Raw genomic sequence first — 27,072 nt, 5'->3', positions numbered from 1 at the left:
TTTATATGCAATTTGGGGGGATGTTTACTAAAGATCATATAGATTCATGTAATCAAATTACCATCAAGATACAAAACTGTTCCATCCCCACAAAGAAACTCTCTTGCACCACCCTTTATAGTCACAGCTTCCCCCACCAACCCTAACTCTTGACAATCACTGACTAAACCGCATTTCACCAACACCTGAAATGCTAGGTAACATATAACAGTTCATGTTTTTGCAAAAGACAGAGGCATTAGAATACCCTTAATTTCCTGGAGAATTCACAAGTTGGTCCCTTCCTTGAAGTACAGTCGTCTGAGAAACTCTGTATGAACGCCTCTCGGACTATACCACATCACCAGAAAAGCAGCCAATATGCATTCAATAAAAATCTTTAGATCATTTCTTGGGGCACCTGGCTGGCTCTTTGGTTACATGCCTGACTCTTGATTTCAGCTCAGATCATGATCTCAGGGTTGTGGGATCATCTGGGGCTCCGTGCTGGGCGTGGAACCCGCTTGAGATTCTCTCTCCCTCTCCCTCTGCCCTGACACCCGCCCGACACAACATATACTCTCTCAAAATAACAACAACAACAATAATAATACTTTTTAATTAAAAAAATCTTCGGGTATCTCTATTTCCTGATTAACATCCTTGACAGCTGGTTAAAAACCAACTATCTTAATTGAAATTCAAAATAGCAACATTTAACATGCCTAAGTACTCCCCTCAAATACATGGACTTGAAAGATTCTATTTGTACTATTTCCTAAGCTATTATTTTTTTTTAAAGATTTTATTTATTTATTTGTCAGAGACAGAGGGAGAGAGAGCGAGCAAGCACAGGCAGACAGAGAGGCAGGCAGAGGCAGAGGGAGAAGCAGGCTCCCTGCCGAGCAAGGAGCCCGATGTGGGACTCGATCCCAGGATGCTGGGATCATGACCTGAGCCGAAGGCAGCCGCTTAACCAACTGAGCCACCCAGGCGTCCCTATTTTTTTTTTAAGATTTTATTTATTTGAGAGTGGGAAAGAGCATGAGATGGGGGAGGGTCAGAGGGAGAAGCCAACTCCCCACTGAGTGGGGAGCCTGATGTGTGACATGTCCCAGGACTCCAGGAGCATGACCTAAGCTAAAGGCAGACTTAAAAAACTAACTGAGCCACCCAGGAGGCCCTTTCCTAAGCTATTTCTATTTACAGGTTAATATCATAATTATGTTCTAAAAATAAATTTCTTTGAACATTATTTTCCAATTACCAAATGGCAAAGTCCTTGCTTAAGTGAAGTTTATCTAAAAGGAAAGAAATAAACCACCTCTGCAAATGAGGATTCTTATTCTACTTGGTGAAGCTGGAGAGAGGGAGGGAAGGAGGAAGGGGGAGAGAGAGGGAGGGAGAGGGAGAGGGAGAAGGGGTGGGGAGAGAGAGAGAAAAAACTCAACCAATATCAAAAACAATGAGTTTGTAAGGTCCATATTTGGTTCTGTCTGTAAATACTGCTTAGAAATCATTGTTTGGACCATACAGGCTTTTGGTTCCAGTTAGTCTCAATCGTGTGTATTCAAGCAACCCATTGCTTCTCTATATCTTTTTTTTTTCAAGATTTTATTTATTTATTTGACAGAGAGAGACACAGCGAGAGAGGGAACACAAGCAGGCTGAGTGGGAGAGGGAGAAACAAGCTCCCCACTGAGCAGAGTCTGATGTGGGACTCGATCCCAGGACCCTGGGATCATGACCTGAGCTGAAAGCAGACGCTTAACGACTGAGCCACCCAGGTGCCCCTGCTTCTTTATCTTTGTTTCTCTGTTGTACGAGGGAGAACATTACCACTAAATGAAATCTATATAGCACTTTGAGACCCCTGCATAAATTGTGCTGTTTCAAACAAATATTAAGACGGCCTCTGTTTAATCTACTGCAGAATCAGAACATTTTCCTTAGTGCTAACTGGGCAGTGTTTACTGAAGTGCGTTTTTTCATTGAACATTAGCTCTTTAGGGTTAGATAGGACATGAAACAGCCTACACTGTCAAATTAATGTAAGAAACCGCTAAGGTAAACAAAGCCAAACAAAACTCTTCTCTGAGCCCTTACTGTATGCTGATGGCCACTATGCACTTCCTAGATGGATGTGGTGTAAAGTGTTTCTCAAACTTACTTAACAGTAGCATTTGAGGGGGTGGGAATTCTTCTACAAAAATATATCACTGCCAAGAGAAAGGCAGACGGCATCATGTAAAGACAACCTACGGGAAAGAGCTTTTCACAAGAAGTTGTAATAAAGAGTGATAGAGCAGCTGCACCATAAACATTTGTGAAATCTCTTAAAATAGCAATTCATATGTATTTCTACATAGAACATGACTTAAGACTCATTCTGAATCTAGGTAAATGGCAGCTAATTTTGGCATAATTTTAAAAGAGGAAAGAGCTTGTGTTTTTCTTTTTTATTGAAATATAATTGACACATTAGTTTTTAGGTCTATAGAATCATTTCACATATACGTGTGTGTGTGTGTGCATATATATATATATATGTATATATGAAAAAATATATATATATTTTAAAGATTTTATTTGACAGAGAGAGAGCACAAGCAGAGAGAGCAGCAGGATGAGGGAGAAGCAGGCTCCCCTCTAAGCAGGAAACCGGATGCGGGACTCAAACCTGAGCTATAGGCAGACGCTTAACTGAAAGAGCCACCCAGGTGCTCCCATATATGTATATATTGTAAACTGATTACCACAGGAAGTTAGCATCCACTACCGGACATAACGAAGTGTTTCTTGTGATGAGAACTTTTGAGATCTATTCTCTTAGCAGCTTTCAAATACACACTATAATACTGTTAACTGAAGTCATCGTGCTGTACCTTACATTCCCAGAACTTATTTATAACTGACAGGAACTCTGTCCATTTTTATCACCTTCACCCACTTCACCCACCACCAACCCCACCCCACAGCAAACACCAATCTGTTCTCTATTATCTATGAGTTCATTTTTTTTCTTTCTTAAGATTCCACGTGTAAGTGGGGGCACAGTGTTTGTCTTTCTGTGTCTGACTTACTTCACTTAGCATAATGCCTGCAAGGTTCTTCCATGTTGTGGCAAATGGCAGGATTTTATTCTTTTTTTTAAATGGCCAAATACTATTCCAGTGTGTGTGTGTGTGTGTGACATCTTTTTAATCCATTCATCTGTCAATGGATACTTAGGTTGTTTTCATGTCTTGGTTATCATACATAATGCTGAAAAAAACATGAGCAGACATGTTTTCAAGATGGTGATCTTATTTCCCTCAGATAAATACCCACAAGTGGAACTGCTGGATTTTATGGTGGAGTTCTATTTTTAATTTTGGGGGGAACCTCTATATTGTTTTCCATAGTGGCTACGCCGATTTATAGAACCATTAAACACTGCACTAGTGCTGTCTTTGACATCCTCACCAACACCTATTCCTTGTCTTTGCTAACAGCCACACGAACACGTGTGAGGTGACATCTCATTGTGGTTTTAATCTGCATGTCCCAGGTGATTAGTCACGCTGAGGTCCTTTCTCATGTGCCTGTCGGCCATTCGTATGACTTCTCTGGAAAAACGTCCATTTAGTTTCTCTGCCTATTTTTTTTTCTCTATTTTTTATTAATTGGATTGTTTGGTTTTTCTCAATCGAGCTGTCTGAGTTCTTTATATGTTTTCAGTATTACCCTTTTTCAGCTATATGATTTGCAAATCTTTTCTTCCATTCCATAGGTCACTTTTCCACTTGATGGTTTTCTTTATTGTGCTTTTTAGTTTGATGTAGTCCCACCTACTTATTTTTGTTGCCTTTGCTTTTGGTGTCAGATCCAAAAAATCATTGCCAAAACTGATGTCAAAGACCCCTATTATTTTCTTTTAGGAGTTCTGTGGTTTCAAGACTTATGTTCAAAGTTTTAACCAATCTGAGTTTATTTTTGTGTATGATGCAAAATAATAGTAGTTTCATTCTTTTGTATGTAGCTCTCCAGGTTTCCTAACACCATTTACTAAATAAAGTATCCTTCCCCCATTCTATATTCCCTCTGTCATAAATTAATTGACCAGGGGCGCCTGGGTGGCTCAGTGGGTTAAGCCTCTGCCTTCGGCTCAGGTCATGATCCCAGGGTCCTGGGATCGAGCCCCACATTGGGCGAGCCTGCTTCCCCCTCTCTTTCTGCCTGCCTCCCTACCTGTGATCTCTGTCAAATAAATAAGATCTTTAAAAATTAATTAACTAATTTTTAAAGAATAAATGAAACAAGATGGGAGACAAACCATAAGCGACTCTTAATCTCACAAAACAAACTGAGGGCTGCTGGGGGAGGGGAGTTGGGAGAAGGGGGGTGGGGTTATGGACATTGGGGAGGGTATGTGCTATGGTGAGTGCTGTGAAGAGTGTAAACCTGGCAATTCACAGACCTGTACCCTGGGGATAAAAATATGTTTATTAAAAAAAATTAATTAATTAATTGACCATACATGTGTGGGTTTATTTCTAAGCTCTCTATCCTGTGCCACTGATCTGTGTATCTGTGTTTATGCCAATACCATACTGTTTTGATTACTATGGCTTTGCAATATAGCTTGAAGTCAGGAATTTGTAGGGTTCCATATTAATACGGTTTTTTGTAAAGATTTATTTATTTATTTTAGAGAGAGATCGAGAAAGAAAGAGCTTATGCACACATGAGTTGGGGGAGGGGCAGAAGGAGAGAATCTTCAAGCAAACTCCCTGCTGAGCGCAGAGCCCAATATGGGGCTCAATCCCACAACCCATGAGATGGTCACCTGAGATGAAACCAAGAGTCAGATCTTCAAGTGACTGAGCCACCCAGGCACCCCCATAGTAATATGGTCTGTAAAAAAGAAAAAATTTTTTTAAGATTTTATTTACTTATTTGACACAGAGAGACACAGTAAGAGAGGGAACACAAGCAGAGAGAGAGCGAGAAGCCAGGTAGACAGCCTGACGTGGGGCTCCATCCCAGGACCCTGGGATCATGACCTGAGCTTAAGGCAGATGCTTAACGACTGAGCCACCCAGGCGCTCAAAAATTTGTGACAGAATGTTTATTGAGCCTATCATCATGGAAGAACTATGTTTACATTATCCTAATTACCAAACTTCAGGTTATTAAAATAAACCTATCAAGAAACAAATTTGCAAGCTTTAAAATGATTCCAACTAAGAGACAAATGAGAAAATAAGAAGAGATAAATATTATATATATTTTATGACTAATGAGAGTCAAACCTTGAAATGAATACCAGAACTTTCAGCACTGTTTTACTGACTTGTGAAATATCATGAAATAGCTATAAGGCATTCTTTTGCTATTTTTTCATGGATATTAACCCAACTTATGTTTTATTTATAGTTATGAATTACAGTGACAAGGATGAGTAATTGAAATATATTAGTATCCATGGAAGCATTCAAAGAAAGGGTCAAGTGACTATCACAGGCAAAATGAGACAACCTGCTTTAAAAGCATCAGCCTTAAAGAAACCAGAAACCAGCCCTACTGAAGATTAAGCATGATCAAGATAGGATAAATAAAATAGTATGGGGCAGGCCTAGGAGCAGAGTACTAAGATCAAAAGATTAAAAAGGCTCTATAACAAACTAATGAACAAAGGAAAAAGAGCAAAAACCACTCTTAAATACAGAGAACAAATCGGTGGTTGCCAGAGGGAGGTGGGTGGGAAGACGCGTGAAAACAAGAGGATTAAGAACGTCAACGGTGATGAGCACTGAATAGCACGTACGATTGTTGTGTCATTATAGTACACCCCTTAACTAATAGCCCACTGGGTGTTAATTATACGTCAATAACAAAAAGGGTGGGAAAGGAAAAAATTGCAGACCAGTGAAAATTAACTACAGCTATAGATTAAGACACAGGTGAATCTTAGACATTATGTTATAAAGCAAATTTCAAATTATTAAATTTGCTATTATAACAAAAATAATTTTGAAATAAACTTTTAGGAGAATTAAATAAGAACCTATATTAGAATAATTCATGATAGGGGCGCCTGGGTCGCTCAGTAGTTAAGCGTCTTCCTTCGACTCAGGTCATGATCCCAGTGTCCCACTTACTTATTTTTGTTGCCTTTGCAACAAAGGCTCCCTGCTCGGTGGGAAGCCTGTTTCTCCCTCTTCCACTTCCCCTACTTGTATCCCCTCTCTCACTGCCCCTCTCTGTCAAATAAATAAATAAATAAATAAATCTTAAAAAAAAAATAAATAAATAAAAGAATAGTTCATGATAAAAGTTGGCATCCCAAATCAACAGAGAATGGTGAACTATTCAACAAATGAATTAGCCCCTTGGTCTGAAGAAAAAAAAAGCTGGATCCCTATAACTCATTCTGTGTAATAAATTTCAAATAGATCAATGATTTAATCTAAAAAACAAAAACAAAAACAAAAACCCCCAACAAAAACCAATACTGGCATAAAGCCAGACACACAGACCAATGAAACAACAATGGAGTCCACAAAGAAACCTGCACATATATGGTCAAATGATTTTTAACCACGGTGCCAAGACCGTTCAATGCAGAGAAGACACATGATGCCAGGAAAACTGGATATCCACCATGCAAGAAAGAAGTTGAATCCGTTCCCAACGTCAGATACAAAAATTAACTCACAAGGGATCCGTGATCTAAATATAAGGTCAATACTAAAAAACTCTTACAAGAAAACACAGGGCATCAGAGTTCACAGAAGAGGAGTGCAGAAGACACAAAGAAACGAATAATTTTTAAAAATACAAATCTATGTGAGATCTTTAATCAATTAGATTGGTGAAGACTAAAAACGGGTGATTAAACAGGAAAGTACAGAAATAGACTCACATAAATATGATCAACTGATCTATAACAAAGGAGCAAAAATAGTTCAACTGATAGTTTTTTCAGTCAACGGTGCTAGAATAGGACGTACACATACAAAACAGTGTCTCTCAACACAGCTTTCATATGGACTCAGCCCTAAAACCGTTTAACTATGAAACAAACAGTACAATTCCCGGAAAATAACACAGGAGAAATTTTAGTTTACCTTGGGTTTGGTGATGACTTTTTAGATATAATACCAAAAGAACATTCCATGAAAGAAAAAACTGTAAGTCAACCTTCATTAATATTACAAGTTTCTGCTCCACAGAAGGTACTACTAGGAGTATAAAAGATAAGCCACACACTGGGAGAAAGTATCTGTAAAACACATGTAAAGTCTAAAGATACAGGAGCCATCTGGGTTCCATTCCAGAAATTACTGAAACTAAACAGCACCACAGGAATACAACCAGTCTATGAAAAACTATAGGATATAACAACCCAATTTTTTTTAAAGGGCAAGAGAAAAAAAGGAAGATAAAAAAAACTGAGAGAAATAGCAATCATTCATAAACTTATCTGATCCCAAATTCAAATATTGTGTAAAATAAATATGATGATTAGGGAAATGCAAACTAACTAGGTATTTAATGGCATTAAAGGAAGACGGGTAAGTTAAAAAGAAGCGTCCCTATCTTTTACACACATAAAGAAGTATCCAGATGAAATGACATGATTTACTTAAAAAACAAAGTTGGAAGAGGTTACAGATGAAAACAAGGTAAAGCTGATAATTCTAAAGTTGGATAATGGAGGTTAATTATACTTGAACATGGAGGTTAATTATACTATTCTAATTTTTTAATATTTTTAGACTTTTAATATTTAATTTTAGGGGTGCTGGGTGGCACAGTCAGCTAAGTGTCTGACTCTTGGTTTTAGCTCAGCTTGTTATCTCAGGGTCCTGAGATCAAGCCCTGTGTTGGGCTTCCCATGCTTAGCATTGAGTTGGCTTAAGATTCTCTTTCCCTCTGGCCCTCCCCCATAGCTGGCTCATGCTCTCTCTCTCTCTAAAGTAAATAAACAAATTTCTTTAAATTCATTTATTTGACACAGAGAGAGAGATCACAAGAAGGCAGAGAGGCAGGCAGAGAGAGAAGGGGAAGCAAGCTCCCCACTGAGCAGAAAGCCTGATGCAGGGCTCAATCCCAGGACCCTGGGATCATGACCTGAGCCAAAGGCAGAGGCTTAACCCACTGAGCTACCCAGGCGCCCCATAAATAAAATTTTTTTTTAAAAATTAATTTTAAGTTTCTATAGTAAAAGGTGTTAATAATATGGCCATAGGACCCCATAAGTATTCAATCACCGTAATTATAAAAGCATAAAACAAAACCAATAAAAACAAAACAAAACAAAACAAAACAAAACCAATATAACAGAAAAGAGAATAAATTCTTAGTCATTTATTCCTTCTGCCCCTATCCCTGGCTAATGGGTACTGGTATGAGGAGCTATAAATAAAATAAAGCTTTAGGCAACAGAATCCCAATGAAGCCTATAATCTGTAATCATCTCAACTCCAACTCTTATTAATCGTACAACAATCTATGTCAAAGTTTATCATGAAAAGACACCCTTCACTTCAAATTGTACTCATTACCACCATCATCATCTCCAACTCAAATATGTGAGAGCTTCACAGCAAAAGTAAAAGCTATCAACCTCTGATCTCTGTCCCCAAATGGTTCTAACTCAACTTTTGATATTGTCATTGCTCATATCACTTCCTGCCTGGATATTTGCAAAACAAATTCAATCATCTTTTTGACCAGCCTCTACCTGCCACAAGAGACATTGCTGATTTTTTTTTGCAAACTTCACATTAATTCTTTAGCTCTTGCTGCCTTAGAAACATTCCATGAATCTCCATTTAAGGACAAAATTAAGCCTAAATTGCTTTGTTTTGAAAATCCATAATCTGGGGGTGCCTGGATAGCTCAGTCGTTAAGCGTCTGCCTGTAGCTCCGGACATGATCCCAGGGCTCCCTGCTCTGCAGGAGGCCTGCTTCTCCCTCTCCCACTGGCCCTGTTTGTGTTCCCTCTCTCGCGGTCTCTGTCAAATAAATAAAATCTTAAAAAAAAAAAAAAAGAAAAGAAAATTATCCATAAACTAATCTTATCTTTATATGCTCTCCATTCCCTCCAAAGCATTACTAATTCTGATCAGAGTCGCTGTCTCAGCGCCCCACATGCACACTCTCATTTCAGCTGTAGCCCTACACTCTTGGGGCTGACACCCACTCTCATTCATACCCATACGAAACCTTAGCTCCGGGATGCCTCTGTAATCATTCTAATTGTGGGTCAACCTCCTCACACAGGATCTCATGCCATCAGGAGTCTGTTCATGGTTTTGCAATTTTGTATGTTTGTATAATTAATTTGGTTCATTTCTGTCATATTCCCTCCCACATCCTGCACAGGCTTTAGGGTCCACGCTTCTATTTTTGCTCTCTTCTGTTCCATAGCACAGCCCCTAACCCACAGTGGACAAGATTAAGTATTTGTCTAAGTGGTGAATGAAGGACTACCAGGACTTACCTCTCTTCAGTTTTGAACCACCTTGTCTATACCACACAACTAAGCACCTATTTCATTATTCATTACTGTTTAATGCGCATTCAGTTTTGTCTGCCCAACCATCACCATAAGCTCTTCTGTAGTTCCCACAGTCTCAGCACAGGGGACACACGGACCTCAATGAATACCGATTGCCACTGACAAACACAGAACAGAAGAGTCTCTAACAGAAACCTTCATTATTGTTCAGGTTCCCAGTGTCCTGGCTAATGTCAATTCCCTATGTTAGTGTAACACTCTTGTGCTACATGTGGATGATTATGCTAGAGACTGCCTTCTTCCTAAGCATACAGCCGATTATATCTCCTAGCATCCCTTGTTAAGGTGAGGCCATGCGCCTCAGTTTTATTTTAGCTAGTGAAGTGAATGGACGCATATTTCCAGGTCTAGCCCATAAAAGCCTCCCATGTGTGCTTTTCCATGTCTTTTCCCTTCCAGCGGACTAGAAGGGAGATAACCTTTGGAGGGACTAATAACATCATTCACTTTATTGTAATTTCAAGCCTATTATAAATATTAGTAAAATTAAAATAAACCTGTCACATGACTTTTTATAATGTATTCCAGGGAATCAAGTCAACACAATTATTTGATACTCACTAGCATCTATTACATTTTTTAAAATACAAATAAACCATTCTTCAGCAGTAGAAATTTACATTATTCTCTTTACTCTGTGAACTGTATTTAATTTCATAAATAAACCCTAAAAATTTTATTTTAGTATAACATTTTTATGCTTGGGATTCTTTTATAATCCTCTGAAACTAAAAGATAGTATATAAATTGAAAATTTAGGGGCCCCTGGGTGGCTCAGTCATTAAACCTAGACCTTTGGCTCAGGTCACAATCCCAGGGTCTTGGGATTGAGCCCCACATCAAGGTTCATTATTTATTATTTCCAAAAAATAAATAAATAAGTAGATAATAAAAACATTTCCCATTACCTTAACTTAAAGCTCTAAGTATTATGTAAGTTTGTCTGGATTGAGTTAATTACTATATAGACTTAATCAAAGCAATATAAAATATTACAAATTGTCATTATTACAAATAAAAGAAGATTTTATGGGAATGCATCTCTTTATCAGATGGATGATGGTACTCTTCTTTTTTTTTAAAGATTTTATTTATTTATTTGACAGACAGAGATCACAAGTAGGCAGAGAGGCAGGCAGAGAGAGAGGAGGAAGCAGGCTCCCCGCTGAGCAGAGAGCCCGATGCGGGGCTCGATCCCAGGACCCTGGGATCACGACCCAAGCCGAAGGCAGAGGCTTTAACCCACTGAGCCACCCAGGTGCCCCGATGGTACTCATTTTTAAAGATTATTTCCCATACTCACAGCTGAGTATTACATATTGCAAGAGTGAAAGTTCAGTACCAATTCTATTCTTACTTATAAATACTAAAAACATTTGCACAAGTAAACAGAATATTTATTGTAATAATATACATTAATATTCTGAACAATTCTTGAGTTTTATACCCAAACTTACATTGTATTCTACCACTAAAAATTATTTCTAATGATCTAAAAACTCACTTAGTTCCTCCTTTAATTTAATGGAGAGAAAAAAAACCTGGAACCTATCTGAACTACAAGCAAAAAGTTTTAATAATCTGCAGTTATTTGTTTCTCAATTTCTAAGACATGTCAAAAATGTTTTTTTACCTAAACCTGTCCAATGATAGGTGCCCGTTTATCCAGATACACTCAAAAATAATTAGGAAAAACTTTTTTTTTCCCCAAAGATTTTATTTATTTATTTGACAGAGTGAGATCACAAGTAGGCAGAGAGGCAGGCAGAGAGAGAGGGGAAAGCAGGCTCCCTGTTGAGCAGAGAGGCTGATGTGGGGCTCTGAGACCATGACCTGAGAAGGCAGAGGCTTAACCCACTGAGCCACCCAGATGCCCCAGGAAAAAACTTTTTTTAGCTTTCTACAGTGATAACAATGTTTTTATCGTAACAGAGATTTGGGTTACATAGATATATGTATTGTATCTAAACTCATCTAACAGTACCTTTAAAATCTGCATATTTCAGCATACATAAATTTCACCTGAAATGAAAAGCCTCTAAACAAATAGTGAATTCTAGTTAGTGGTTGCTTAACGAAGTATTTGGGGCAAAGTATACTGGACATGTACAACTTACTCTGAAATGAATTTTTAAAACAAGGTGATTAATGGATACAGGGACAGAAAGATAAATGACAAAGCAACTATAGGAAACTGTTGAATCTAGAATTTAATTATAAAAGCTTCATAGAATTCTTCCAAGCTAGAAGAGCCAGAAATAGGAAGAATTCAAGAAGTTATACTGGTCACAGAAATCAGAGAAGAAACTTTACTTTTTTTGTTTTAAGATTTTCTTAAACCATCCATGCGTAGCTGGTGCTCTGAAATCCCTCACATGGCAGTCTGCGTTCTGAATGGCTAAGTGATGGTTCAGTTACTTACCACAGGATGAGCAAACAGGGCCGATTTATTTACCAAATAAAAACAAAAAATGAGAAAAGCACTCCCCTGGGTTGAAGAGCAAAACTGACAAGACGTATATGTAAGGTGTATTCAAAGATATCGAGGATAATTTGCATAAACTCTCAAAAGAAGAGTAAGATATTTTGAAGATGCATTCACATTCATCATATAGACATTAAGGGGAAAAAAGACAATCATTAACATTACATAAAGTATCATTAGGCCTTAGATTTTAGGAATATTTACTTAAGACTAAATTGGTGGGAAAGAAAGGGTTTCAAAGTTTCTAACCTCTTGTTTCTTTGATCAATTTTCTTTTTTTTCTTTTTTTTTCCTAGAGGAGCAGGGAGCCTGATGTGGGGCTCAATTCCAGGACTCCCAGATCATTAGCTGAGCAAAGGGCAGATGCTTAACTGGTGGAACCACCCAGGAGCCCCTCTTTGACTCAAGTTTCCAGAACACAAGGTCTGGAAACCTTTACCTTTCTTAAGTTCATTTATCCAAAAGTTCACTGTCCTGAAATCTCTCTGATCATATTTGAAATGAATCAACAGCCCGGCTTCACTGTGTTCTAAGTCACCTGCTTTTAACAGAATATGGTTTCCCTACCCTAGATGTTTAAGTTTTAAATACAATTTTTTTTAAATGGTCCAAACAGCCACTCCAGTGATGAAAGGAAGACTAAGATGACCCTCAGATAAGAACTTTAAAATAATTATGGTTGGGGCGCCTGGGTGGCTCAGTGGGTTAAGCCGCTGCCTTCGGCTCAGGTCATGATCTCGGGGTCCTGGGATCGAGTCCCGCATCGGGCTCTCTGCTCAGCGGGGAGCCTGCTTCCCTTCCTCTCTCTCTGCCTGCCTCTCTGCCTACTTGTGATCTCTGTCAAATAAATAAATAAAATCTTAAAAAAAAAAAAAAATAATTATGGTTAATGTATTAGTCGACTCAGCAGGAAAGTAAGACAGCACGCAGTGAACCGCGGGGAAACAGCAGCAGAGAGATGGAAACTGGAAGAAAGAGTCAAAAGGAAATACTAGAAATTTTAAAAATACAGCTATCAGTGATGAAGAAGTCCTTCAGTGGACCCAGTCAGTAAACTCCACGCAAATGAGGAAGGAATCAAATCATTTGAAAACACGTCAACAGAAATACCCAAACCAAAAGAAAAAGAAAACGAAGTGGGAGAGGAAAAACAGAAGACAGTATCTAAAACACTGGAATTAAATCAGTCTAACGTTTTTGAAAATAGAGTTCTAGAATGAGAAGAGAGAAAGAACAAGATAGAAGAAATATTTGAAGAGATAATAGTCAAAAGTTTAAAAAAAAGACAATAAATTATATACCCAAGACAGTTTAAAATCAAGATAAATATATATTTTAAAAAGAAAATAGTAACACAGCACAGAGCTGGATACATTAACAGTCAAAACACAGAACTCCAGATATAAAGAGGAAATCTTGAAAGCAGTCAGGGGAAGAAAAGATACATTACATATATAAAAGAAGAAAAGACAAAAATTACAGCATTATTTCTCACCAAAAATTATGCAAACTATAAGTCAATGGGGTGACTTTTTGGAAGCTCTGGGGAAAACTGACAACCCAGGATTTTTTACCCAATGAAAATACCTTTCAAAAGTAATGCTGGGGAGGGGGGTTGGGGGGGGTGGGGTTATGGACATTGGGGAGGGTATGTGCTACCATGAGTGCTGTGAAATGTGTAAACCTGGCGATTCACAGACCTGTACCCCTGGGGATAAAAATATATTATATGTTTATTAAAAAAAAAAAAAAAGTAATGCTGAAAGGTAAGACTTTTTCATGCAATACAAAAGCTGACAGAATCTTGCTAGCAGAATTTTCCCTAAAAGAAAGTTTAATTTTATAGAAAGGGCTTTTTAAAAAGATTTTATTTCTTTGAGAGAGAGAGAGAGAGAATGCAAGTGGGGGAGGAGCAGAGGGAGAGGGACAAGCAGATTCCCACTGAGTGCACAGCCCCAGGTGGGGCATGATGTCAAGACCCAAGCCGAAACCAAGAGCTGGATGCTCAATGGACTGAGCCACCCAGGCACCCCTCCCCTAAGGAAAGTTCTTTAGGGAGGAGTTTTATACCAAACTAAGATTGGGGCCTATAGAAAGAAAGGAAGTGTGTAAGATAAAGCTAAAATGAAAATAAAGGACTTACTTTTCTTATTTTTAATTATTTTAAAAGGTAATTTTGTGTAAAGCAAAAACAAAAAATGTACTATGGAGTTCATAACATGTAAAAGTAAAATATATAAAAATGACAGCATAAAGGATAGGAGAAAAGAACTGGAAATACTCAATTGTAAGGTTCTTCCACAACATGAAGCGATATAAATATAAAGGTAGACTAAAATAAGTTAAAAAATTTATTATTTGACTCTAGAACAACCAATAAATTTTTAAAAGTTTAAACTATAATAAGCCAATAGTGGTGATATAACAGAATCACAAAAACTATTCAATTCACCCAAAAGAAGGCAGAAAAAGTTAAAAAAAAAAAAAAGGAAGAGATGAGACAAAGAAAAAATAACTAGTAAGATGCAAGATTTAAATCCAATCATATGAACCATTATATTAAATATAAACGGTTTGGAAATACTTTTTACATTGTCTATGTACCTCATCATCTTATTAATATAATTCTAATAGTTCAAGAGCAGATTCTTAAATTTTACATGTATGTGATAAGATAATATGTAATTTGTGACTTTTTTAAACTTTCTTCTGAAAATCTATGCCATCTGTTTCTTTTTCTTGCAATACTGCATTAAATGCAGGCCTTCAGTAGAACTGAACAAGTGGGAAAGTGGATATGCTTGTTCAACAATGCACCATAACATGAAGTTAGATGCATTTTCTCCCCTTTCTAGTTATGAAATTATCCTTTTATTTTTATTATTTGAAGTATTTTTAACCAAAATGGAGGCTGGCTACCATCAGGATTTTTCTACATATATTAAGATGTACTGTATATATTCGTAAAATTATTCTTTTTCCTATTAATGTTGTGAATTCGATGGATAGGTTTCTGCATGTTAAATCACACTGCATTTCTGAAATAAATCGAAATATGTCATAAAAAAAACAGTACTTAAAGGTAAGAATAAGATTACAAGACAAAAGACATTAAATGTCAGAAAGTAGAGAACAGCACTGCTAAAATCTAAAGCAAGAAGAAAGTAAACCAAGTAGAATCATATTTTCATTGGCTTACTCCTTATTTACATACCTAATAAATACTTTAGAGAACTGAGTATTACTTTAGAAAATAAAAGAAATACATCCTACAATATGAGATAACTATAGTATCAAGTAAATTGAGAAAACATTGGACATGCCTGACTTCCAAAATAAGCCTGATAACATCAGTTTCAAAGATGGAGAAGAAAGTGAGAATGGTCTGCAGAATGTGATGAGAAGCACGGAAGACACGCGGTCCCACCCCCTCCATTCTAAAGGAGAAAAAATAATGGCCATCATTTAAGAGATCTGCTGGAAAAGCAAGTATCTTAGGGGAGAGTTGGGTATCTGTTAAAACAAGAAAGTAAAAGAAACACTCAGTAAAGAGGTTGAAGATTAAGGTATTATTTTGATTATGAACTCCAGGGAGGGCACAGTGGAGGGAGTTCAAGAGGATGGGATAGGTCAGAACAGGGATAGAAGACACTAACAGCCTTAAGGAGATTAGATGTGAGAGAGAAAAGGTGATGTAGGAATCTGGGCATCTGGATGGTACCCTATATAAACAGGGAGAAATAATGAGAGAATTCCTGTTTATTCAAGGCAGATGGTCAGAGTGTGAGTGTTGGCAGGCAGGAAAAGGTGGGTCCTTGGAGTTTCCTTTTGACCACTTTTGATCAATGGGCCAAATCCTTACTTTTCAGTCTTTTTTTTAACGGACTTTCCTGACATTTGAGATTGTAGCCCAATATAATTCTTGAAGTCATCTCCCCTTCCATTTTTTTTAGTTTCTCTTACAACATCTCTTAACATTCCTTCCTTTCCACTGATTCCTTCTCTTCAACTATGCTTAGTATTTCTGTGGTTTGGTCCTGCTTTCTTGTCTCTACACACAACCTCATGCCCCCTGGTTGATTTCATCTATATGCATAGTTTTAGTCACTGCCTATATTCAGCTTTCTAATGGACATCTTCCTTTAGATAATCAGTGGGTAGGTACTTCAATGACCAACATCTCAAGAATTAAATAGTATCTTTTTGCTCAAATCAGCTATTCTGTATTCCCTCTCTAGTATAAAACGATTACGCGATTTTTTTTCTACTATCTCAAATTTAGCTGAAATGAGGCCTCCAAGGCTGAGAACTACAAATGATAAAGCCCCACACTCTAAAAAGAAGACATGACATCCACGGAAGACTTACTGAAAGAGAGCATCCCTATCATCCACTTCCTGCCTATTGAAAATGAAACAAAACAGATTAGAATTAGAAATTAATTCATAAACAGAAAATGTTAAGGCTTTATACCTCAGTAAGAACAAAGGCAGGGGCTCTCCAAGAAAATCTCTGGGACAGACCGGGTGATAACTATAAGAAAGGAAAATGGACATCTTAATTTTTGGCTGGCAACAGACTCTGATAAAGAAACTGTGTATTCGTGTGCGTGTGTGTGTGTGTGTGTGTATGTTAAACTCTTAAGCCTATCTTGGTCTCCCCACACCAGAAATGAACAGTGAGAGAGTCCTTGGGAGAACCTGACACATATCCCCAGTTTAGGACATAGGTGATCACAGAAACTGGTCCCAACCTGGAGAACTGTGACAGCAAGAAGTTGGATGGAGCTATCAAAATGGCAGAGCAAGAACATGGAGGAAAGCAGTTAGTCAAGGGGCACTTCTATCACTGGGTTCCACAGGCTTCCTATTAGCCAAACTGATGCTGCAGAAGGGCTACAGCATCCTGAGGGGCCAAAGACATATGCCTCTGCTGTAAGGATGTTCTGAAGTAAAAGGCTGTAGGGTAGACTACAGGAGGCAAGACACAGTCAGGAGAAAACCGCCAAAGATAGCCGGGGTGTGTACCACACTCTTGACAGAGAACTGGGCAATGTGGACATATCCACAGGGGTCTCCAAAATCTTTCCTAAATGCACCTCTGTAAAAGTCCACACTTGGGACACCTGCCACACTGGCTGCTAGATTACAATAGTTCCAGCACATAAAACTTTGTCCTTTCTCTTCTAATCATCCTTCCAATCAGTAGCCAAAAGCAGAAAGAGGGGAGGGTAGAAGAGGGGAAGAAACAGATTACACTCCTCTTCACTACATGGTCCCTGAGCCATGATTAGGCCTGAGTTGAGAGAGAAGCTTTCAACTAGATTTAAGGTTTTGACTAGACTTTTCATACCTGTGAATTTAGTCACCAAAATAAGGCTTGTTCTTATACTGAAAAATAGCCTCTTGTCGAGAGGTAGGGAAGGAAGATCCAAGATCTCATGGCTAAAGTCAAGGATGAGAGAAAAACAAAGCTGGTTCCTATCTGTATGCCATCAAGGATAGGCCATGGACCAGTCAAACTGGTAGGTGGTGCCCCCACCTACTCTGTTGTTCAAGTCAGGAATCTAGGAGTCATCCTAGAGTCTTCCCTTCCCTAGGACCCTGACATCCAGCCTTATGTCTTAAAAGTTCTTTTAATACATCTCTTCTTCCCAAGCCCCTTAGCTACCAGTCTAGTTCAAACATAACGTACTATAATAATCTAACTTGGTGATTTCCCACCCTGGCCCACACTTTAGAGTTATAAAATATTAAAATACCTAGACTCTCATTTAAATGGAGTCAGGGTAGGACCCAGCCATTAGTGTTTTCAAGGGGTTCCAGAGGCCTTCAAAAGTTCACCCAAGGTTAGGAATCACTAACCTAACTAGTCTCTCAGAATACTGCCACAAGAATCCTCTTTTTCAAAATGCAAATCTCATATTATGCTAGAGTCGTGGTTTCCAATTTAGGGTACCCATTAAAATCACTTAGCTTTTAAAAATCCTAATACCAGGCCAAACTCCAGATCAATTAAAACCATCTCTGGGGGTAGGAACCAGGCATTCCCCAGGTGATCCTAATATGCAGATAAGGACACCGCTGTGCTAGAATCAATGGAAAGCCACAGAAAGTCTTCAAGAACAATACAGTGCAAACTCCCCTAAAGATAATAAAACCTTCCATTTAACCTTAGCACCCTCAGCTCTCACACTACCAAAGCAATGTAGTTCCCTCAAGGGCCACACACTTTTCCACTTCTGTGTAAAGTATTACTTCAATCCAGAAAGCCTCCTCTGCTTACCCACAGCTAAGACCCAAAACACCTTTAAGGTTAAGAGCTTTCAAGAACAGCCTTTGTATAAACCTTCCCTGATACACGGCTGAGCTCATCAACCCACTTGTAACTGTCATGACTCTGTAGGGCAATATTGAATGTTTAGGTCTAACTTCCTTGTTGACATGAAAAACTTGTCTTATTCTTATTTGTGCTTTTATCCCCAGTGCCTATCACTATGCATAGCACATAGTAAGCACTCAAATATCTGTTGAATTCACCTCATTTAAGTAAATTACTATTTTCTATTATTATGTAGATAGAATCCCATTTTAATGAACTATAAGAGACATACTTATACATTATATTCAAGTCTCACTAAGACAGAAACCAACAGTTATACTTTTTAAAAAATGTCAAACAAATGCTTAACATTTGTTCTATTAATGAATAATAATAAGTTAAGGAAAAAGGTGATATAAAGGGTAGTAAGTTTCCAGAATCACAAAGGCAGCATTTTACGGAATAAGGATGCTTAGCTTTCCACCTGAATATGTCCTTTAAAACATACCTTTTCAAAATGTTATGCTGGTATAATCACTCTGTATGTTTTAGGAAAGTGAGCGAAGACTACTTACTTGATGTAAGAGTAAAATGATAGCTACCTTAAGATGAAAACAAATTATGAAAAGCTTTTGAATGCTCTGAATGATCTATACTTAAGTCTAAAGACTCTGAGAATCTGGTTACCAGCATTGGCAATTTCTAGTACTCTAGGTACTCTGTTTCCCAGCAAAAGCTCAGATCTCCATGAAAACAGGACAGTTTAAGCAGAAAAAAGAGTATTTTATCAAAATAATAATAATAAAGTTACATTTAATGTTTTAAATTCATATAGTCACTACATATGTGACTTCCCAAAGATAATAATTTTGCACAAATATTAACTGAAGAACTAAACACATCATGTACCTCATTCAAGAGAGCTTTGTTGTACCCACACTCATATGGGCCATGGAAATTATCTTCGCATGCCACATGATTACTAGGTTACTATGTGTTTAGAGTAAGTTTTGTTTTTTTTCTGCCATATAACCTTGGTTATTCATCTAGTATTTGATGAACCCTTATTGCTTGTTCGGGAATATATTAAAACTGAAGTATCTAAAGTGACTAGTAAGAACATAAAAGCATTAACCACAACACTTGGCATTTGTGGCTAATTTTTTTTTTACCTTATTTGGCGATTTCAAAGGTGAGATGGCTATTTTATTTGGTGTCTGTGTTGTAGAATTTAAAGTTGATCCAAGAACACCACTTTCAGATATTGTTATGGTCTTTGATGGAGTCCCGGGAGTAGGCTGTGAAAGAACCCTACCTGCAAATGAGAGGCAGCGCATCAGTTCGACTTTTTTCAATAATAATATGAAAATGTATGTGTTGATGATCTACACCCACAAGGACTGTAGTACATATGCTCACTGTTTCATTGTATCCAGGCATGAACTTAAACTACTCAAGTGAGTCCTGAGCGAACTAAGTTGAAACTAGTCAGAAGGAAACAAAACAATGCTTCCTAGTAACACTTAGTATCTTAACACCACTTAAGGTAAAGCCCATGAAAACACATGTCTGCTCACATTCTCATCAATCCTACTAAATTCCATCTATCGGAACTAGAAAATAGGCTCAGGACAACTATGCAACAGGCCCTGTATCACGCAGCTCCTGAAAGTCAGGCCCTGAATCAGTCTCAAAACTTAATCTCTGTGCTATACTGCAGGTGTCTTACTCTGAACTTAAACCATTCAGGACACAATTTAAAGCCCCCTCAATGAAAGTTACCACACCAACTTGAACACTGGTTTAATACTACCTGATTTCAGACTGCTGAAAGGAAAAGAAAAACTTCCAACAGGAATTCAGGAATACTGGGTTCCCTTCTTGAAAACACCCATCAGGAAAAACACGGGAAAACTGTAGGGTGTCTGGATGGCTTAGGAAATTGGGAATCATATCACAATGAGTTGAAATATCGGGAATTTTTAACCTAGGCAAGAGAGGAGTACAAAGACATGACACATCTCCAAATTCTTAAAAGAGAGGCATGTGTGACAGTGGTTCACCAAGTACTCTGGTTCTCCCCCATTCTGGGCTCGTGAGAGAACCGCCCTTCTGACCCGCCCCACACCCTGGGATTAGGTTAGGGACACGTGACAAGTTCTAACTGGTGAACTGCGAGTAGAGGTGATATGTGTCACTCTGGGCCAGAGCATTTACTGCCTATGCAAGACCTTTCAAAGCTCTCTTTTGCTCTGCCACATCTGAGATGACCGTCCCTCTGTCAGCCTGAGTCCTTGAGAGATCATGGTAAGAAGAGCCCCCTTTCTAATCCACAGTGGACATGTAGATAATCTAATCAAGTACGAACAAAAAGTACAATTTTTTTAAACTTCTGAGACTCAGATTGCTGATTAGGGCAGGAAAGCCAAGATGACCCTGACTGACACAGGCTGTCAAGTGGAAGGATTAGAGCCACTCTGTAACATCAGATGCACCACACGCACAGAAACAGAAGTTTCAGCTCAGCACTAGGAAAGAACTTCTAACAAAAACTTCCAACTGAAATGACTACTTCTCACAAGTGAGTTTTCAGTCACTGAAGGTGTTCTAAGCAGATGCTGTATAAGCAAATCCACTGGCTAAAGAGGGAATTCAAGCACCCAAGAAAGAGAAAAGGTAGATAACTACATTACCTCTAAAATACCCTCTTAGATGCTATGATTTAATTCATAGATATATCCAGAGATGAAAGAGAGAGGGAGAGGGGAAAGCAAGAGAAAAGAAAAAAAAGAAAGGACTTTCTCTTTAGACAAAAATCAAGAACTAGCACTTAAGAGCTTCTGGATTATTTTTTCTGATAACAGTGCCACAGTACACTGTTTCTTTTTAAAATCAGGTTTATCTGAACTTTAAGAATTTTAAAAATATTTTAACTACTATTTTTTCAATTTCTTTGTAGTACATGGTTACATTTAATTTCATTGATAATACTCATTAATGAATTTCAGATGAGATTTTTTTTTTAAACCTGAATTACATCGCAACTAAGTAAGTCAATTCTACATAAACTAAATGAAATTTACATCAAATATTTTTAGGCCATCCTAAAGTGTTGAACCTGTCTGAAGTAAAACATTTGCCTGTTCTAGTTTCTAAAACTAATACCTGTGGGATAAACCTGAAGCCCCAAGAACCATTACATTTTTAAGAAAATAAATTATCAATAAAGACAAAGTTCCATAAAATGCTCATTTATGGTTATTACTATAATTTCTTATTTATTTGGCATTACACAGATTCAGAAAAAAGTTTATGAACAAGTTAATACAGAAAATTCTCAATTCCTGAAAATAATTGATCCAGATAAAGGCCACTTAAAAATGAATTCATTTAAAACAGGGACAAAAATTTTAATTAACAAAGAAAACTAAAAATAAAACTTTCACTTTTGGGGGGAGCTTCTATTTAACAAAAATCCAATCTATAATTAAAATTACACTAACTCTTAGAACGAACTGGTAAGTGTGGGGGAAAGAGGATTTTTCTGAAAACGTATATGTCAGCAAAATGACAGATTCTGTTTGATGGGCATAACATGATCATATATAAGGTCATCTCTGCCAATGTATTTCAGGGTTTCATCAATTTTCCCAAGAACCCTCTATACCTCTTCAAAATTCAAGTTATTCTTTTTTAGGGGCTGGCTTATTTTTCATCCAGGTAGCATCGCTCCTGATTATCTACTCTCCAAATCCCTATTTATCCTTAGCTCTGCAGACAGATTCAAGCAAGTATACAAGTTACACAATTTCCCCTTGAAGTCAATTTCCAAGGTATTTACACTCTATTGTTGGTTGTTCTCCAAGAATCAAGAGACTTACTCCAAAAGACGGGGATTGGGGGGGGCAGGCAGGGAGCTCGCTTATCTAAGGGAGGACTAATTCTGTACGAGATTAATTTATCAGTGAATATTTTCACATTGATGAAGCTTGCTCCACTGTAGCAACCCTGTACTTCGGGAGCTCCAAGAACGAGGACCTCTGTATCTCATTTAACCATCTCCAAAGCTTTCTGAAGTGTTGGGTATCAACATCTTATTGAAATAAGATGAATCGGGGGCGCCTGGGTGGCTCAGTGGGTTAAAGCCTCTGCCTTCGGCTCAGGTCACGGTCTCAGGGTCCTGGAACTGAGCCCCATATCAGGCTCCCTGCTCAGTGGAGAGCCTGCTTCCCCCTCTCTCTGCCTGCCTCTCTGCCTACTTGTGATCTCTCTCTCTCTCTCTCTGTCAAATAAATAAATAAAATCTTAAAAAAAAAAAAAAAAGAAAGAAAGAAGATGAATCGATAGTTACCCAAGATCACAGACAAAACCAATAGAAGAGCCATGACTAAAACCCAAGTTTCACAGTAGCTCTTCCCACACACACCACTTCCACAACACACACATTCATTCAAAAATACACATTCAACGAACCACATCTATGTGCCAGAAACTGTACCAAGTCCAGAAGGATAAACAAAATAAAAGAGCTACCATTAATGTGGTACATATATACAATGGAGTATTATTCACCTAAAAAAGGAATTCTTACATGCTACAACACAGATGAACTATGAGGACATTGTGCTGAGTGAAATAAGCCAATTACAAAAGAACATATACTGTATAATTCCATTTATATGAGATACATAGACTAATCAAATTGACAGAGACAAAAAGTCTCTGTTAGGAGTTGGGGGGTGGGAGGAAGGAAAGGGGAGTTATCGTTTAATAAGGATAGGGGTTCTCTTTTGCAAGATGAGAAAAGTTCTGGAGATGGATGGTGGTGATGGTTTTACAACAGTGTGAACATATTTAATGCCACTGAACAGTCCACTTGAAAATGACAAAAATGATATATATATTATACCACAATTTATGTACATATATCTTATAATTTTTAAATATAAATAATTTTTCTTAATTAGATGATAGAACAAAGCAAAAAAATTGTCACTACAAAAAATTATAAATACAGTAGGGGAGACAGACAAGAAAACCAAGAATTATAATACAGTGACTAACGGAAATATTAAAAACCAATATGAAATTAATTTTTTTATGTTGATTAGGGATGAAAATACTTTATTTCCACCAGTATGAAATGTAAAGAAGTCTGGTTAAGAATTTTTTTTTTTTAAATATTGATTTATCCACCCTAGAAAACACTGCGGTATTCCTCAGAAAGTTGAAAATTGAGCTGCCCTACCATCCAGCAATCACACTACTGGGTATTTACCCTAAAGATACAAATGTATCTTTATTGCTTATTTTTCATCCAGATAGCATCTCTCCTGATTATCTACTCTCCAAATCCCTATTTATCCTTAGCTCTGCAGACAAATTCAAGCAAGTATACAAGTTATACAATTTCCCCTTGAAGTCAATTTCCAAGGTATTTACACTCCATTGTTCGTTGTTCTCCAAGAATCAAGAGACTTACTCCAAAAGATGGGGGCTGGGGGGGCAGGCAATGATCCGAAGGGGCATGTACACCTGAATGTTTATAGCAGCTATTGTGGAATAGCCAAACTATGGAAAGAGCTTAGATGTCCATCAACAGATGAATGGATAAAGAAGATGTGGTATATCTATACATATATATATACACACACAATGGAATTCTGTGCAGCCATCAAAAAACCCTGAAATCTTGCCATTTGCAATGACGTGGATGGAACTAGAGGGTATTGTGCTGAGTGAAATAGGTTAATCAGAGAAAGAAAATTATCATATGATCTCTCTGGTAAGAGGAATTTGAGAGGCAGGGTGGTGGGTCATGGGGGTAGGAAGGGAAAAAATGAAACAAGATGGGACTGGGGAGGGAGACAAACCGTTTAAGAGACTCTTAATCTCAGGAAACAAACTGTGGGTTGCTGGGGGGTGGCGGGGAGGGATAGGGTGGCTGCGTGATAGACACTGGGGAGGGTATGTGCCGCGGTGAGAGCTGTGAAGTGTGTAAGACTGATGACTCACAGACCTTTACCCTGGGGCAAATAATACATTGTATGTTAATTTTAAAAAGATTTATTTATTTATTTGACAGAGAGAGAGACAGTGAGAGATGGAACACAAGCAGGGGTAGTGAGAAAGGGAGAAGCAGGCAGCCAGATGCGGAAACTGATCCCAGGGCCCTGGGATCATGACCTGACCTGAAGGCCGACGCTTAACGAACGACTGAGCCGCCCAGGCACCCCTAAAATTAAGAATTTAGCAGGTATCATTGAGTTCTATGGGAACACGTGAGACAATCAGGGAAGAGTAGAGCAAAGAAAGGCATTTCAAGTAAAAGGAACAATGCTAAGTCCTAAGAGAACATGGTCCATTTGGTAATCTCTTAAAATAAGTTAAATCAGTAAGTACGGAACTAATAAGAGGTAAAAATGAAAAAAGTATGTATTAAATCAGCAATGCCTTTAATGTTAAGAAAGCACTGCAACTTGAATTCAAATCTGACAGAATGAAGCCAAGAAAGAGATGAGAGAGAAATGGATACAGCCTAGGAAAACTTTAGCAAGGGTGTGTCAAGATCAGATTTGCATTTTAGAAAAATCACATATATAAACCTAAGTTTATCTTGACTACAAGACAGAAAAAGATATCTATCTTCAATGAGAAGCCCAAAAGTCATTTAAAAACAATCTAAATGTACTTTGAAAAATCAATAGCACAATATAAAGATAAAGAGAATTCAATAGGAAAGCTACTTCAGTGGTTTAACATTTGTCTCAAATGAATTAAAAAAGGCTATATAAGGTATCAGTTGACAGTAGAAATTCTCTCTCCTACTGAACTTAATGCTAACAATTCTAATAAAGTTTAACAGAGGCCTACCTAACGCCTTTTGGTAGAGCCAATAAGTCTGCCTATAATTAAAAGGTGAAGTTATGATTAGTGTGTAAACACATTATATAAATGATCCAAAGACCCAGCAATGACATCATTATAGTCAAATGTAAAAGAGGTGAAATCTTGGCATTTACCAAATACTCATTCAGACACTTCTGCAAATACCACAATTGTTTAGTATATAATTTTCCCACCTAATTAAAAAATTTAAGGAACTCTCTCAAACTCAAAACGAGTAAAAAACAAAACAAAACAAAAAACACTGCACTGAGACATTCCTCTGGGTTAACCCTCTCCACCAAAACCTTCCAAAACCTCCCTGAGGACTGGTGGGGTCCCTTTTTCATCAACATATCCAAAGCCTTCCTTTCTTTCAGCCAACTGAAACCCACTTCCTGAACCAGCTCCAAATTCAAACCCGTTCCAGTCTTTCTTCAGGCGCCATACCTGCCCCCCATGACAGTCCTCAAGACACCAGCCTCCTTTAACATCACCCATCTCTGCTGAGGGCCAGAAGAGAAAATTCATTCACCAACACTACCCTCAAATTACAATCTCTCCATGCCTCCTCTCACTGAACTAAAATGAGAAGCTTCCCTAGATACGATTCAAAGCCTCAGGAAAATGACAAATCACTGCCATTGACTTCACAGTTGTCTAGTGGGTGGTTTTAGTATACATCCCCTCCCACTTTACCCTCCCCCATGGTTAGTTAATTTACCCTCATCAAGAAGAATACACTTTCTAGTAATGTGTAATTAGCATTTGAAAGTCTCTAGTCAAATCTGCCACCCAGAGGTACTTCCATAAACCCTTAACCACAATGGAAATTAGAAATAAGCTCCTAACAGGTAAAAAGAGTCATGTTAGTATAGCTCTGAATTAAAGACCAGTCACCATGGCTGTGTTTCTAGAAGTACTGAGCAGCTGACCAGGCAAGAAGTAAGAAGAGAGCTGGATATATAGAAGGAGAAAGGGAAAAGAGTACCAGTGGTGTTTGCTTGGGAGTGATAACCATGGGTCATGGGCTCCATGTTGACTAGGGAAGACTCTGAGGACAGCAAGTGGGTGATTACTAACGAGAAAACAAAAGGGTTAATGGATTAGAGATCTCAAAGAACTGGTAGATTGGGAATCCTAAGGCAGAAAAACTATGAAGAAAATGAAATACTTGAGGTCAAGATTTGAGGTGTTACAGTTACTGGTGAGGACAAATTTTAAAGTATGTAATAAAAGAGAACTGGGCCACACTAAGGAACTTGCTGGAAAATATAATTAAAATTCTGTTACCACTTAAGTAATTACTATCATTGTGATAATCTTCTATTCATAGAAAACTGCATATAAAGCATATTAACACACTGAAACCAAAAATTCAAACAGAAACCACGAAATACTACTCTCTCATGGGTATTAATTTAAATCTATTAAGCTTAACTACATGTCCTCTAGAGACAAACTGCCTGGGTTCAAATCCCAATTCAACCATTTACGAGCTGAGTGCCTCCATTTCCACACAGGCGAAATGGGGCTGTTATTAATACCTACCTCACAGGATTCCCCAAGGACTATTTAAGTCACTATGTAAAGAGCTAAGAATAGTGAGAGGCACATAGTAAACACTAGACAAATGTTAGCTAGTATCACTGGAGTTTGAGACTTCACTACTTTCATGATAAAAAAAAAACTAAGGAGACTAAAGTAATGGACTGATTTTGAGATAAGGCATTTTGCTCGAAGCATACATTTAGTAAGTGTCACACTTCTTATTAGTTTGGTTTATAATAATAACCCTACTTGTTGCACTAAAACATTTCAAGATGGCAGA

At 37.8% G+C, this 27,072-nt stretch overlaps 1 protein-coding gene across 8 annotated transcripts in view; it reads right to left on the bottom strand.

Annotated features, from left to right (window-relative positions):
- LIN54 (lin-54 DREAM MuvB core complex component) overlaps positions 1-27,072 on the bottom strand; it is a 69,068-nt gene that overhangs the window by 22,481 nt on the left and 19,515 nt on the right. For 7 of the 8 annotated variants that reach the window (XM_032878117.1, XM_032877935.1, XM_032878065.1 and 4 more), the window contains one exon: positions 19,529-19,671. The exons of the other annotated variant lie outside the window; for it this stretch is intronic. In XM_032878117.1, the coding sequence (XP_032734008.1) occupies positions 19,529-19,671 (143 nt within the window). The remainder of the gene's footprint in view (positions 1-19,528; positions 19,672-27,072) is intronic. 8 annotated transcript variants of the gene reach the window in all.

This window comes from Lontra canadensis, unplaced genomic scaffold (genome assembly GCF_010015895.1).
Source record: "Lontra canadensis isolate GAN:19392208 unplaced genomic scaffold, GSC_riverotter_1.0 scaffold1, whole genome shotgun sequence".
Lineage (NCBI taxonomy): Eukaryota > Metazoa > Chordata > Mammalia > Carnivora > Mustelidae > Lontra > Lontra canadensis.
Note: the sequence above shows the minus strand (reverse complement) of the source record. Positions and strands in the feature narration are given on the sequence as shown.